The 16,560-nt window shown below is 36.1% G+C and overlaps 1 protein-coding gene across 2 annotated transcripts; it reads left to right on the top strand.

Moving 5' to 3' along the window:
* The first annotated feature begins 262 nt into the window (after nucleotides 1-262).
* LOC149732582 (inactive tyrosine-protein kinase transmembrane receptor ROR1-like) lies at nucleotides 263-16,362 on the top strand. 2 transcript variants are annotated; one of them, XM_089882657.1, is made up of 20 exons: nucleotides 263-613; nucleotides 1,370-1,571; nucleotides 4,120-4,204; nucleotides 4,955-5,010; nucleotides 7,679-7,799; nucleotides 8,264-8,439; nucleotides 9,371-9,407; nucleotides 9,556-9,695; nucleotides 10,025-10,236; nucleotides 10,366-10,566; nucleotides 10,827-10,947; nucleotides 11,180-11,367; nucleotides 11,556-11,678; nucleotides 11,901-12,011; nucleotides 12,249-12,428; nucleotides 12,775-12,953; nucleotides 13,299-13,428; nucleotides 13,558-13,677; nucleotides 14,013-14,170; nucleotides 14,513-16,362. In XM_089882657.1, exons 2-20 carry the CDS (start codon nucleotides 1,514-1,516, stop codon nucleotides 15,507-15,509), a joined length of 3,393 nt encoding a protein of 1,130 aa, XP_089738783.1. In that variant the 5' UTR covers nucleotides 263-613; nucleotides 1,370-1,513; the 3' UTR covers nucleotides 15,510-16,362. The 2 variants fall into 2 exon arrangements, with proteins under 2 accessions (XP_089738783.1, XP_089738782.1); XM_089882656.1 differs by lacking the exon at nucleotides 263-613 and adding an exon at nucleotides 751-1,311.
* Nucleotides 16,363-16,560: the final 198 nt, after the last annotated feature.

The raw sequence follows: 16,560 nt of genomic DNA, 5'->3' as shown, positions 1-16,560 counted from the left end.
AAGTATCTGATTCTGACACACTGCTTGAGTTTGGATAAGAGTTGCTTTTCAAGGGATACTGTATCGTAAATTTCATAGAATTTTAAATAATCAAGGTTATTTTATACCATTACAGTTTTTTTAACTTTAAACATGTGTATTGTATGATATGCTCAATAGTAATTAGTCATTACAAGAAATTCGATTTAGGTGTTGTCTTTTGATCATTAGGTTTTACTCTCTTGATAAATGATGGAATATAATTAAATTTAAAACGTTTATTTAAAGCTACCGTAAAGCGCATATACCTTTAAACTTTGCTTTGTTCCAATCGCCGTTAAACAAATATCAAATGTAATTTTCGCTGATTTACGAGACATTAGCAAACGCTGTTGAATAATCAAACATAAAATCTTACTTCCCAGTTACCCAGGTTTCCATTCTCTGTTACTTAAAACAGTTGTATGTGTGTGGTAAACGTATTGAAATGAAGTAGTTCCTATATGTATGTCAATGGTGGATTGGACATGTTACCATTGCGGATATATAGCAGTGATGAATTGGATTTCTTAAGCGATTCGTATTTCATACGATTTATGCGTTTCGGGTTATAACTTTTGTACAGTACTGTGGGGTAAGATGAGAAATCGTAAGCACATACATCCCATATTTCCTAATCCTTATTCTAACAATTAAAAACTTTTTTTGAAGTCGTGATAATAATTTATATATTTCTTTGTGTTTTCTTTGAGATGGTAAAAGTAAACGAAACACCATCTTACCCCAACCCACTATACGTGTAGTTGTAATATTGTACGATTACGCCGTATTTAAAACATTTAGAAATACTCACATGAGTCTTGGCTTAAGTTTTTGTTATTAACAAGTTACTATTGAATAGCTTCGCCACTTCAAGTCGCATATTCTCGGGAAACGTACTCATTATATATGGTCGTGTGTATGGGTGGTAATTATGCCTGACGTTGAGTCTATTCTGCTGGTTTTCGTTAAAATCGTGGCTTCGTCTGGTTTTAGTTAAAATAGTTATCTAAGTGTGGACAGAGTGTTTGGAACTTTTTGTGGAAACTCTATTCGCTTTTATTTTTCAAGTTTTTGGACTTGTAATTCAGCCGTAAGAATATGTATGTTGTAACATAACGATAGTGCAAACGCAAAGTCCGTTTACATAGTATACTCGATGATATATCTGTGAAACTTCTTTGAAACTGTGTTTCAGTAAGAAATAAAATTGTTTGCTATTTTAGTAAGTTGTTTTCACATTTTAGGTCAGGTTGGATAGTTTAGATTTTGATTGAGTTTTACAAATATACTGTATGTATTTGTTATTAACCCAAGCGTGACCTTTGGCATAATTTTTTAATTTTCACAGAAGTTAATTTTCACGTAGCTGGGCCGTAGTGCGAAGAAACAGCTTGCTACCATTGTCTTTGCATCTCTTGACCTAATTGTCTTCACGCTACCGTAATTCGTCGGCTCGACGACCTCAAACAGAGCGTCTGGACGTTACAGGAACATGAATTGTGCCCGGAGCGTCGGTTGCTGCCTGCTTATCTGCTTTCTCGCATTTTGCGGTAAGTACCGGTTCCATGTTGTAACAAAAGTTTCGATGACAAAGAAAATAGATTGCCGTTCATTAGAAGTAACGATTGAGTGTTTACGCAATACTGGTGACGTCACGCGGGTCAAGAGTGCAAATTTTAAAACGGTTGTAATTGAAAGACCCCTGCGTTCTTGTTTGGAGATACACACATCTAGTTTCTGTACCAAAATAGCAACTACAATACTTGGGTGTCTGCTTTAACGTAGAGCGGAAATAAATCTTAAAAGAACTTCCGCTAAACATAGTTTTACATTTTAGTTGCGTCACGCCTCGTTAGGTTAAAATCCGCGTTTTTCCAACAGCATTCCGGTTAAGTGTTGCCGGTATATTGAAATGTTGGGCAATGAGCTATAGCTCTGGCCAAATCTCAATCCCATGGTATATCTAGCCGTAGGATCTCAACCTTATAGAATAGTATAGTATTAAAATAAACGTAATCATTATGTTTAAAACCTTTGACACAAAGTTCCGGATGACCAATTTAAAACCACACTACCAGGCCTAATTAAATTACATTTAAATAGATAAAGCGGATATGGACTGATAAGCCAACGCCATTGTTCTACTATAAGTTCCCATCATGGTATATTGTATAAACTGCATATGGTCGTCTACTTCTATGTCAGTAATGTATTTTGTTGTTTTAGTTATTTTCTGTTGAGTTGGTTTACTTACAGCAGTCTTAAGCATTTTAAAACCTAGCAAATAATAAAGTCACCCCACGTATACCTCCAGGTGTAACGTGGTGTCATGTTGCAACACTTAACCTTTGACCTTTCTTTGATGTTATTTGTTTCCCACGAAACACGTGAACACCCCATGCTCGCTGCCGAGCGGTTTAAGACAGTTTGCTTTATTGTAATAATTAATCATTTAAATGTTGGGATTTTTGTTGTCATGGTACAGAACCCATTACACCACATATGCGCGCTATGCTGTGCAAAATTCACAGAACCCATGTCCCCTGCCGAGCGATTTTAGTCATTTTAGTTAGTTTTGGTCGCAATAATTTACTGTCACAATTCTTAAACTATTTAAACGTTGATTTTATTAGATGCTGGTTGTATTTATTTGCAATATAAGAGACTTATACAATAATCTACAGATTTTTTTCAGTTCTCACTTTTTCGCAGTTGTGTAATCTTGCATACAGGTCCTTAGTGCGTTCCATTATTTGCTGAAAGTAATATAAAACTGGATTTTTACAAATATTTGACGCTGTGACGTCACGGATCCAGTCACTTCACATAAAACAGACACGAAATAAATCTCCGTCTGAAACAGCTCGCGTCTCGTTTTGACTTTAACGACCCAGTAAAGCTTGCGTTGAAAGTGTGGACATTTTACGATGCGCAAATAGTCAGAATTACCAACCTAATTTGCGCTATGGGATCGAACCAATGCAACCTATGACTTGTTTATACAACTGTATCTATAAATTACTTTGGTTTAAAATGAACTAAACATTCTTTATAATTGCATTTATTATGTGTCTATTGTATTTTTAATTTTACGTTACAGTATGACGTTAGAAGCTCTTACGTCGCGTTTTGCGTCATGATATATAAAATATTTAACCAATACAAATCACGAAAATACTTCAGAAGTTCAACTGACAATTCTCTATGTTAGTCACAAAACGATTTTATTGTCCCAACTTTACGCATGAATGCTATGACGATATTACGCGTCGCATAACAAACAGAAAAGTTAGAATTCTGTCCTTTGTCGTCATTTAACATCCTGTTCATTTGTAAAATATTAACGTTAAAAATATAAAAGAATAGAAAAAGGTTAGAATCTCCCAGCATATCAATAAATTTACGTCAATTTGTTTCAAATCCAATGTTTCGTCTGCCATGCAACCAGATTCGTCAATTTGGCTTTCAATAAATCTAAGTAAAATATTTGTTTTAATAATTAAATTTCCTAAAAATAAAGAATGCTTGGTAACAACAGCAGCAGAATAAGTCAAAGTTGGGCGAAAGTAGTTAAAGTCTAAAATTTGTTAAATTTTTCTGCGCCTCATTGTCGCTGGGATTCCTTTGTGAATTACATTTACTTTGGTGCGAGGTGTTTGCATTGCTCATTATATGCGGGCAGTTTATAAGATCAATCAGCAGACAAAGTCTTCGGCGTTTCTTTTATCAGTTTCTGCAGTTATTTCATTGTAATACCCTCGGGTATACACCAGTCGTGTTGCGCTCTGCGATTTCGGGTCAAATTCGTATAAAGGAAACCAACAAATGTGGTCGCTCAACTGTGAACTTAACACACTGTGGTGGCTTCGATCAAATAAGTTGAGATATAATCTTAAACTCAAACAAAGTGTTTCTTTTGTTAAGTTGGGCGGACGTTCGTATTTTGGAACGGAAACAAACCACTTAAAAGTCACGAAATTACGAACATTTTAGGTCACATACGTCCAATATTCGAACTTTTATTCAGTTACGTGTTCACTTTAAAGGAATCAACATTATCTTGTTCTGACTCAAAACCAATTCTTTATTGCATCATAGGTGATTGTTCTGCCTCGAAAACGTCACAAAGAAAAGAAGTTCTGCGTCGAATCTTCCGCTCCGTTGACCTGACACCTTCTATGAGGTAAATTTAGAAATTCCAATGTGGTTAAACTACAAACAGTGTACCGGTTCGTGAGATAAACAAAACAAGTTATAATTTACAAACATTTTTACCCACCCCGGCATTTTAAGGATTAAACTCTGTTTATTCTGTTGTGAATATATCTTATTGCTCCACCAGCGCTGAGCTAAAGTATAAACATCGGATTACGTTGTCAGTAGTTTCGTCTTCGAATGTCCAGACCGAGAGAAGTCTTTAAGCTTAAGGGGTTAAGCCCCTGATCGTTAGGGGTTAAACGGGTCAAGTGGGATAGGGGTGTAAATATTTAGTGGCATGCTGTTATTAGTGTAAGGGATTTGTTCCAGGTAATTTCTGCCGTCTCTGTTTTGTGTTTTTTTTTAATGTTCTGTAACATTCACTTGTCTTCAGTTAAACAACTAAAATGATGTTTAATGTGCATGCGTGGAATAAATAATATAGTAGGGCGGGGAAGATGGGATACCTTTAGCACATAATATCGAAATATCCTGATCGTATTTTCCAATCAACTACAGTCTATGGGAGTTATATGGATACGGTTTTATAAATCTTTGAGTTTTCTTTGTTTACTACCAAATAGAAAGAGAAAATAGAATAAACAACTTTCCCGTCTTATAACGAAGTGAATTGAACAAATGACATAACGTGGATAAAATATATGACCTCATTTGTTGAATAGCTGCAAGAACATCAGTGTAAAGTCATTTCATTTATTTGTATTTATTCTTTCAGTACGACACCGTCTGCTTCGTCCATAGACCAACCAATTACGCCAGCTCCAACAGAAGGTATGACGTGTGTTAATACTTCAAGATTATATGACTATTTGGTGAATTTGAATTTCACATACAGGCCCATTTAGGGTTCGATTACGCAATTTCAGCGTAAACTGCAAAAAAACCGTCGATTAGAATCATATTCCTTGGGTTAGTTGTGGTTTGGGCTCACTTTCGCTTACTCGTCAACAATTTGCCCGTTTTGCTGAAACCTGATATTAGTAGGTTTTAAACCTCAAAGTTAAGGCGGAATTTTTGAATTTTTTTTGCTTCGAGTTTTCGTAGCAAACCAATAATTAAGTGGGCGTGCTGCGTGTTCCACTTGCGGTTCTGACGAAGGCGATTCAAATTACCGTTCTACAACTCTAAACAATGTTATCTTTATTACGTGACAATCAAGAGATTGGTCAAAGTTCTAGAGTATAATTTCAATCACAAAGTCACGAATGTAGCATACAAGGCAAAATCTGGAATTAATTACTTACGTCATAAAATCCAAGATGTCTATAATTCATATTCGAAAGTTGCCCCAGTTAAAATACCACAAACCACAGATACGAATGGTTGGGGCCTCGGTATTCAAAATATTTCGCCGTTGCAACTTTTCGTGGTTATTTTGCATGAGCGCAAGAAGCTTCATGCAGTATAGGGTTACTTAGTGTAGGTATAGGCGTCTTCTCATGCACCAGAAACACATGGCACTGGTACATTCATACACCTCATGCTTACTGTCGGGTTAAAACAGAGTGTATCTTATTATATACCACTTTAAGCTCACTATTCAGTTATAAATGGGTGTCATTATATAGTAGGATGGGGGAAGATGGTACCCCTTTTTATCCCATTTGCTCTTCCTTTTTGGTAGTAAACAAAGAAAATGCAAAGAATTGTAATATCATATCCTCACGACTCCTATAGACCTCTGTTTAATATATAAAACACGATAAGCGTATTTAGATATTATGCGCTATAAATGTGTCTCATCTCCCCCCACCCTACTATATTATATACGAGAGACACGTAGTGTATTATATACCTCATGCTTAGTGTTATTTGGAGCATAGCCAAGACGTATGACTGGAATATGATGTCACAATGATTAGGATGTGATCTCACAATTCCCAACGTAGATTATTCAACCGGCGTAACCGAGTTTATTAACCGTGACTCAAACATACTAGCGTGGATTATATTTCAAACACCTATACATAACACGTGGGTGGTCATTGTTGAACTTTTAAATCGCTTTTACCATGCCGGAATGTTTGCTCAGTTGCCATTTAATCCCCCGGTGCCATAGAACGTTAACTGTCCGAGATATCACCCTCAATGGTGGTAAGAGTGTATGAGACATATAACAGGCATAGCCTAAGCTCCTGTTTCCAAAAGGGCGTCTAAAATAAAGTCATGTCTGCCTAACTAAGCATTGCTTCGCAAATTTGAACATGCCAAAAAAGAGCAAAATCTAGCGATACCCGTGTAAAAATCGTAATAACACCGTGCAGAGTCTCCAGGGTGCAAAAATACACAGATATAATTTTTATTGTTGGGATTAGCGATCTTGGCTGATGTCGGTTCGTTAAAAATTAATGTGTGTAATTATCAATTCTGTGTTCGCATCTGCCATACTTTGTGTACATGCTCTGAATACCGATGTGGCAATCTATAATCAATAACTTAACATATGCTGCTATGGTTTCTTAATCAAATGAATTTATGAGTATTTGGTGTTATAACACGCCGTCTGTTTAGTTATTCACCAATTGCTTACCAAGTATACCGTGGTTTTAAGATTTACGCCTATCACTAAATAAACCCAAATGCCTAAATGTGCTATATAATACCATAGTATACTGAAGTGTATACTATGATAATACTCTATCCTACCGAGGCAGTTTAGATACTCAATAATAAAGACTTTGAAATAAATGAAATTATTTTAGACCAATGTACTCATTTTCAAAACGCTACTATAGATGCTTAATTGCACCTAATGCACGTGATAAAAACATATATATACGATACATATTGCGAAACGCTCGATCATTTTAACACCGGGAACATTTGTGTAACTGCCACAACAATGTAGATTAAGCTTCGCTGAAGCAACTGTGGTTGAATATAAATCGGGTTTGCAACCTCAATCTTATTGCTTTAAATACGAAAATCGTAAATGATAGTTATAAGCTGTGTGCATTCAAACGCAGTTTACTAATGCACGTTTATGTATAAGATGCTAAGATGGATCAATAATGACTTAGGTAGGTATTAACCTGGTCATATTCCTACGTAATAGTTCCGTTGACGTCACAGCGTCTTTGCAGCATATCGAGCCGTTCTTGTTTCTAAGAATCTCGAGTATGTGTAATAAATTTAAATTTGGGCATAATACGGATGGGCCCACACACAAGGATAAAACGGCAGACTTAAAGTTATAGTCCAAATAGGTCATACAAATTTAAACCAACCAACAGTCATGCATGTATTTCCGCATATGGCTTTAGCAACTTGATTTTGCCATCAGTTAGCCGACGCTTGATTTCTTAGATCTTAAAACCGCACGGAACTGCGTTTCCGTGTAGTTCGGCTAAAATCTTGGCCTGGGATCAGCAGTTTAAATTGTGTGTATGGGAGCGACAGGTTAACATGACATTTATTGATCAGTTGTTTGTTGTTTTAGATCCCGATATGGAATTGAACTTGATGGAAGATATGGTAAATCAGACGCTGCAATCTGGTGGCAAAGCAATATTTCGTTGCAAAGTAGAAGGCACTCCAACCGATGCTGTTATATTTACTTGGTAAGTTAGCGAATGATAATAAACAAGTGGGACGTTTATGTAAATATAAAAGTAGTTTTGAAAGGTATGGGGGACGTAAAATTCGGTATTAATATCTTTATGGTAGATTTATTTTCCCGCGCGAATTTGAAATGAAGTACAGGACAAAATAGTATAAAAAAGTACAGTACTGTGGGGGAAGATGGGACAACTTTAGTACATAATATCTGACTATCCTGATCGTATTTTAAACAATTAACAACGGTCTATGGAAGTCGTAAGGATACGGTTTAATAATTCTTTGACTGTTCTTTGTTTACTATTAAACGAGACGAGAAAATAGAACGAAAAGGTGTCCCATCTTTCCACCCTACTATTAAAACAAACCATACACACGCGCCAATGTGCACGTTTTTAAACAGTAAACAGTAAACAAGTAATACCTTATTTATATAAATAACTCGCTAACTCATAACGTTACCCAGGTATAAAGACGGAACTGAACTGGTGGACGATCCGCGTTTTAACATAAGAACGAAATCGTGGGGGTCACTACTGAAAATATCGGACGTCTACACTGCAGATTCTGGTCAATACAGATGTGAAGCTTCAAATACGTACAGGAGAGTGGCAACAAGTGCCTACCTGACGGTTTCATTCGGTAAGAAAGTGTTTCTGTAGATTATATGTATTAGGGTTACCATGTCTAACTAGGTGAAATTTGGGAGACACACCTGTCACTAAACATACACTTATGTCGTTAGTATAGAGTTTATGGCTTATCTGATTTTAGCATTAAAATTGAGGAAATATGTAAAATAGTAGGGATATATGCCAGCCCCACTAAAGAATCCTAGTTGCTACATTCTTTTCTAATAAATAAATTTTTTTACTAGACTTCATGAAAGATACTATTACAGTATAAGCATTTAACACATTGGTAATCCTGGTAGCAGACAGACCCGGTCCAGGTCCCCCCTTTTGACAAACCTTTTAACCTTGTTATACTTACGTGGTTCGTGGTTGCTACATCTTCATGCTTTCAGTAAACCTGATCCAGTTTAAGCTGCTTTAATCCGGTTTTTACGAGTTCGTGTATCCTACTTATCATGCCTCACTTCTGCCTTGGGCTACGAAGACACAGTTTTCAGATTAAGTTTAAAAACTTGGTTTTGTTCATTACTTTTCTGTGCATATAATCGGGTTAGATTTATTGTTTGTTTTGTATTATGCGGATTTTAACGCTCATTCTGTAAATTTCGGTAAATAATTTAAATAGTTGATTTAAATCCAGTTTAATATGACCACGCAAACTGGGATCAGGACGGCTGATCAGTTCTGCAAATATTGTAAAGTTAAATATACAAGAATTGGTGGGATCTAGAGATGATAGCATACTTTGTTTGAACTTGAAATAATAGATCTACATTTGAGGTATCTGATGTGTCTCACTGAATGCCTCACTCTTATAGAGCAGTTTCTCTATAGGATGCTATAGCATGCTGAGCTATACTGAGGCAATACGCCTGCTCCATCACACGTCTCAGGGTTCACAAACTAACAGTAATACATATATTTTATTGCATTTTCAGAAGCTCCACCAGACTCCGGGATATCGCATGTTGATCCGTAAGTATTTAAAAGAATTTTTAATTTAAAAGTTATGCTTAATGACTAAGTTGTAGTAATTTAACTCAACTATGCTTAAAAAAAGGCTTATGTTCTATTTTTTTGCAGTAACTTGGTTGTCGATAATACTTGAATGTTTTTATTGCAGTGAATACGTGAAAGGCAGATGCGAGCAATACACAGGGTTTGCTTGCAGTCGATTCCTACAAGGTCAATATGTTTATCTTGAGTTTTTCCAAAAACAAGAAAATGTTGAACAAGTAGTCTCAACAGCGTTGCAGTTTTTAGGTTCGTTGTTTTTCTTTTACTATATAAACTGTAAACAAAAATTTAAGTACTGTCACTGAGTGGAAACCATAGATAAATAACTGAAATTCCCACTCAAGAAAACTATTCCCAATCAACTTCTAGTCGTGTTTGCTTATCCCCTTATTGCAATAGCTTCAGTAGATCGACCGTCTTCACAGGAGTGGCAAACATGAAAAAAATTAAGTTTCTACTAGGAAAAAATCTAAGAAAATCTATCAATCAAATCAACACTAAAAGTCATGTTTGCTTGTCTAATCACTGCAATAGCTTTAGCAGGTTATAAGAGTCAAGTTTGTTTAAATTTACAGCGAATCTGAAAGATGTTTCTCCAAGCTGCTCTACATATGCTCCGGCTGCTTTTTGTTATTATTTCTTTTCTCCTTGTAAGAAGAATGATCTTGGTGATGTCATAATGGCAGACCCTCAACCACTGCGATTATGTCAAGAAGATTGCGACTTACTTAAACATAAGACTTGCAAGAACGAATTTTTCAACCAAAATGCTGACAAATTTTCACCGGTAGGAAAAGAACTTAGAAGTATAGCAACCAAAGTTTCCCTTTATTAGTTTGGAAAACAAATTGTCATCAAAATAACAAGTTGAAATAGGAGCTTTATTAATATTTTCATTTAATTTAAATATTTTCAGAGAGTATTTGAAACTTCAGATTGCAGTAGCCTACCAAGGACCACCCCAACTAATGACCACTGTACAACTATTGGGTTGCCAAGTGTTGTAAACAGGCAACATATGTGTTATAACGGAACTGGTGCAAAGTACAGGGGAACCTTAAGTGTGGCTTCAACAGGCGAAACATGCAAAAACTGGCCAGCTGATATGTTGTTTGAGGTAAAATATTAATGTCTATTGTTTATTAAAATTTTCAGATTCACTCTAAGAATTAATACTGAAATACTTTATGTCAATGCTATACTCTAAAAGAGTCTAAAACAACAAAATAGTTCTTAACATAGCTGTGTAATGTTTAGCTTTTAAATCATTTTTTTAAGCCAGGGGTCCTTAACTTTTTTAAATCAATAATACACATGCATAGATTATAATATATTGTATAATATACTTGCATACAATAAACACAATACATCTCACAGTATTCCTACTTGGCTGGTGGACACAACTTTTGTCGAAACCCAGGTGCTTCATTACCATCACCATGGTGTTATGTGGACACTGCTCTTACTAAGAAGGAAGTTTGCCAGGTCCCCAAATGCAGTGAGTTTCACTTTGCCCAAACGTTTTTTGATTTACTTTCTTTATTGTACCTAATTGGGTGTTTTTTTTACTAATTATTACTTTTTATTTTTTTGCAATTTTTTTATTTTAAGGTTCAATAATGGACGTGGTGTATCTTAGTTTTCCTAGTTTTTCTAAACTATTCTATTTTATTGATACAGTTATCGCAAGATTTTCCCTATTTTTCTTACTTTTCTCATTTTCCTCCTAGATTTTGAGAAAGGAGGAGCAGATGGAGGAAACGGGGATCTTGTCATGATCCTCATCCCTGCTGTCAGCATTCCTCTCCTATTGGGATGTGTCATCATTGTCTTCTGTGTTGCTTGCAGAAGAAAGAAGAAGACGAACAAAAATAACAAGGGAACTCCCATGGAAACTAGGACCCTTTCAGCAAAAAAGGTGACTTATCCATAATTGCCATGAAGTTAACATGTGTTTTTTAACAGATACATGTGATTTTTGCAGGTTTTTTCCAGAAAGTCTTATATAAAAACATGCGATTTTTGTCCTGATTTAAATGTCTGTTTTTTTATAACAATTTTTTTATGTTTAATATCCACATAATTTAACAAATTATTACATCACAGGCAAAAGTTCCCGAGTTAAGTTCAAATATGGTCCATGTGATTGGTGAACTTGGAGATGGAAAGTTTGGAAAAGTTTTTAAAGCTCAAATTCTTAGCAACTTACATTACTGTCCTAATGAACCTGTAAGTCAACCTCATGACTCTAACCAGTGCCCAGCGCGAAAATGGCTTGTTATTATTATTATTATAAAAAAAAACTATCGTACAGCTGGCAATTCGGAGTTCAACTATTTTTTTAGTTTATGTAGCTTTCTGTTTTCAGTAAAGGCCTTTTTTTAAACATCATAATATAAAGAAAAACCTTTTTGTATTTCAAATAATGAAACCAAATTCTAACATAAACAGGTGTCTGTGAAAACATTAAACGACCGATCCACCCCACCACAAGTACAAGAGTTTCAACGAGAAATGGAAACTTTTTCAGAACTTCAGCATGCTAATGTGGCTTGTCTCAAGGTTGGTGCGCCTCATGCTCACTGTCGAGTTATAACATGGGTGTCTTCTTATACACCAGATATATGGTGTATTCATACACCTCATGCTTACTGTCAAGTTATAACATAGGTGTTTTGTTATACACCAAGCGTGCATAATGTACTCATAAACCTCACTCAATGTCAAATTATAAAATGTGTTTTATTTGTTTTGTGGTGAATTAGTTGGGCACAGTACAAATATACAATTGTTCTCCAGGCTGTAGTCACTCAACCCAGCCTAAGATGTATGGTGTTCGAATACACAAATGGAGTAGACTTACACGAATACTTGGTCCTTCATTCACCTCAAGCAGACTTTGCTAAACCACCTAGCAGTGCAAGCAGTCATGCTTCATCATCTATTGAACATGCTGACTTTATAAGAATGGCAATACAAGTAAGAATGTTTTCTTTATATTGAAGAATATATAATCTTTGTGACTATCATCTGTGGTTAAAATCCCAGATTCCCATGTGCTTGAATCAATAAATGTAATTTATTTATCCCTATGTGATGGCCAACTTTAGTCCTTATAGCTTGTTGTAATGCATAGGTCTCAGTTTGCTAAGTGTTTTGCCCAATGACAGACACGCCCACAATGGTAACAGCATCAAACCTCAAACTTGTAAAGTCTGGTCTAGAGGCAGGTGTGCTAACCACTTTACCACAGAACCTCACCCATACAGAATAGAACTGCCACTCATAAATATAAGAAAGCATTAAACTGAATCTTTCATCACAGGTTGCATCAGGAATGGATTATTTGACTCGAAACAATTTCATTCACCGAGATTTATCGGCTCGTAATGTCTTAGTTTGTGGAAATCTCGATCTTAAGATTTGTAACTTAGGGGTGATCAGGGATTCATATCTCTCATGTTATTATAGAAACCCACAAGGGGGTCAGATGCTTCCTATAAGGTTGGTGTTTCTGTGTTTTAATATAAATTTGAAGCATTTTTAGAGCCATGTATTTTTATACAAATATGACTGAAACCTTTTGAATTTTTTTGAATATAGTTTTTAATATTGCATTTCAATGGTTTATAAGTTTGCCTATAGTAAGATACTCTAGGCTTTATGCTGCTACCATTGTGGTTTTTCACTTTATCTCCTTAGCTCAACCCCAGTAACCATTAATAGGTTGTCAAAATTGTCAGCCATGCAGAAAAAGCTGTGTAGTTAGAGAACAACTGCTTTAAAATAACCCTTACACTTAACAAACTCTTTTGTGTTTCTTCTGTAATAAAATTAATCTTTTGTTAGATGGATGGCACCTGAATCGTTAAAAACTTGGCAGTTTTCTGACAAATCTGCAGTTTGGTCGTTTGGAGTTCTTCTGTGGGAAATGTTCAGCTATGGATTGCAACCTTACTGTGGATACAGCAACCATGAGGTAAGTTCTATTGAAAGTTATTTTCATGTAAAATTTAAACTTGGGGCAATCATGGCCGAAATCCCATGGTGTGCCATGCTGCACGACCCATGTAGAATAGAATAGACTCTAAACTTTCATATCATGCAGGTGTTGGATATGATCAGTCGCCGGCAGTTGCTTACATGTCCTGACCAGTGTCCAGCCAAAGTATATTCACTCATGCATGAATGTTGGTGTGGACAACCAGCCCAAAGACCAACCTTTGCTGTAAGTTTCTTTATACATAAACTATATGTTAATTTAGTTAACAATCCAGTTAAATTCATGGCAACCTAAAATGTTCACAGCTTTGCTTATCTGCCACCACATGTTTACACTGAATTATGCAGTTTGTCTTTTATTTTGCCATTTTCTACACAAATAATCTTTGTTGTTGTTTCTATTCCTTTTTGTTGCTTACTCCTTTAAGTTGTATGTCTTACAATAAATTTAGTACCTGCCACTCATTATTTATTGCGGTTTTTGGGTTACTCCAAAAAGGATCCACCTCTGTCTCCGATCTATATAACAATCTCATAACAAATCTTATAATATTTCATCAGGATCTGCATTCAAAACTCGCTGGTTGGGAAGGAACAAGCACAACGAGAATGACATCACAATTAGCACAAGGAATACACCGACAGCTGACGAACGTAATGAAAGAGGGTGGAGGGCAATATGCACCTTATGCTCAACAACAACAGAGACCTGTTATGATGTAAGTAAAGTGGGAAGTATTGTGTATTAATATAGGGTTTGTACTAATTATGTGGAGCAATATTGCTTTAATTGCCTACTTATTAACTTTAGCCAAAATTTATTTTTCTTGTTTCTTTTATTTATTGGTATGAAATATCCTGCATAAGCCTACATTAGATTTCCTAAACTTCTAATAATACTAAAAATTAATAAGGATGTTTTAAACTGTTGCTGTAAAACTAATCTACAATAACTGAAAAATGTTTTATCTGTTTTTTTTTGTATTTAAAAAAAAAATGAAATCCTATTTTTAAGTTTAATTTCGCTCCTCACAATTTCACATTTTCCTTACATCCTCCAGGAATGACCCCGGGATCAACAAACCTCCTCAACCTTACTCTGCATCACCAACATCTGGATTCCTTACATCTTCTCCTCCTGGTGCTCCTAACACAAGTCCTGCATCCCGACTATACCAATCTCCTGGAACGGCATCTTCATCCGCTCATAGCGCTGGTTTCTACAACCAACAACACCCACAGTATCAACCAGAACACCCATACCCCCAGCAGAACAGATACCTTAACCCACCCCATCCAAATCAACACTACAGCAGCAACCAGAGCAGGAGTAGTGGAAGTTGCGCATCTTCTGAATACAATCATCCTCCCCATTTGAGAGTCCTCCCTTCGCATCAGGAGCAAAGAGAGCCATTTCAGCAATCTCCTCTTCCCTACCCTCCTCCTCAGGAAGCGATGAACAGAAGACAGGAGTCTGTCAACCAACATCAATTCCACCATCCGGAGCAGCAGAGAGTATACGGGAATATCGAAAACACTTCACATGACGACCAAAGTGAGGACTCTGCTCTTCTTTCACGCTCACGACCTGGAAGTGGAGTACGCCCTGACAGAATACCATTATCAGTTTACAAAGATCAGAGTGAAAGTTACCCACCAAGCTCTCCTGACCGTATGAAACCACTGCTAGCACCTAAACCTCCAGCTTATAACACAGTGATGGAAGAAATGAACAAACAAACTTCGCATGGAGACTCAAGGCAGCATCGTCGACAGGGGTCCGGCCCCCACCCTGGGGCTCAGGGAATTCCTCCTTTACCAAATGATGACTCACGGGCTCGGAATACTGACTCAGCAAGTGGAAAAGCGACATCATGTGACTCCGGACTTCCTTGCGATGATGTCGACATTGATGAGTCAGCAGATTTAAGCCGACCAATGTTGCCACCTAATGGCCAATCTCCAAGTAGAATTGTTGGGAAAACAGGTCCTCAGTCAGCGGGATCGTCAGTGTCTGGTTCGACCCAAGTTACGGCTGAAACACGAATATCTGCTTGATGCAATGCTCAATGTTTGTCATCATGAAATAATGAAGCACTTCGTGCGTAACAAGAGTCTCTGTGACATCACAAATTGAGATTCGAAAAAGAATTTTAAGAAAACTATTTCACGAAAAGAAACTATTAAGTTGAATTGTTCAACTGTTGTGTAGATTCTCAAACACTTTTCGCTTTTTAAGTTACATTTTTAGAGCTTTTTTAATGAATGCAGTTCCGAAGCAAACAAGTTTTTTGATTTGAACTCAATATTTTAATATTTTCTGTAATTTTATAAAAAGTATTTTGCCAAAACTACGATGCAAATTGTGTTGTAATATGCTGTTTATCATATACATGCACACACATTCATACAGCACTGCGTTTCTATTTTTTTTCATTTCACAAAAACAGGCTGCGTAGCAAACACTGAATATTGTGAAGGTAAAAAGTTTGCTATGGCCCACATCCAAAGTCCTACGCCATGATTCGCTTTAATGCCCTATTTCTATAAATGCTTCATTTTAATAATACAGTAAGGTGGGAAAAATAGGACACCTTTATCCTTTATTTTATCGTCCCATTTGGTGGTAAACAAAGAACATTTAAAGAATTATAAAACTTTGTCCTCATGACTCCCATAGGTCGTTGTTAATTGTTTAAAACTCGATCAGAATACTTGAATATATGTGCTAAAGGTGTCCCATCTTACCCTACTCTACCATATCATTTAAACAATACTTACCAAATATGTTGATGCTTGTTATCAATTAAGGACAATTGTGTTTTCGTTGTGTAATATCTTCTATTCTTGTCTAGTTAATATTCGAACAACAATAAAACTAAGATGTGTGTCTTAACATCACAAACCGGAATGTAGCCATCATATTATTTTCTAAGACAGTTTAAGGTAGGCAGTTTAAAGCTAAATAAATTGTTACATTTCCACTGATAATGCTGTTCATGCCGTTTGTAGTGCATTCACTCATTTATAATAATAATCCAAGTTAACGAACAACTGTTTCGCTCTAGAACTACCAAGAGGTTTTCTTAAAACTGGAGGTATTGAGAAT

This window comes from Ciona robusta, chromosome 8, assembly GCF_009617815.1.
Source record: "Ciona robusta chromosome 8, ASM961781v2".
Lineage (NCBI taxonomy): Eukaryota > Metazoa > Chordata > Ascidiacea > Phlebobranchia > Cionidae > Ciona > Ciona robusta.
The sequence above is the reverse complement of the archived record's forward strand: the minus strand, read 5'-3'. Positions and strand labels throughout refer to the sequence as shown.

Bases quoted from the DNA above. Each gene is read 5' to 3' on its own strand.
- LOC149732582 (XM_089882657.1), top strand. From the start codon at position 1,514: ATGAATTGTGCCCGGAGCGTCGGTTGCTGCCTGCTTATCTGCTTTCTC. The intron at 13,429-13,557 runs GTAAGTTCTATT...CATATCATGCAG, and splicing joins GTGGATACAGCAACCATGAG to GTGTTGGATATGATCAGTCG. The intron at 13,678-14,012 runs GTAAGTTTCTTT...ATATTTCATCAG, and splicing joins CCCAAAGACCAACCTTTGCT to GATCTGCATTCAAAACTCGC.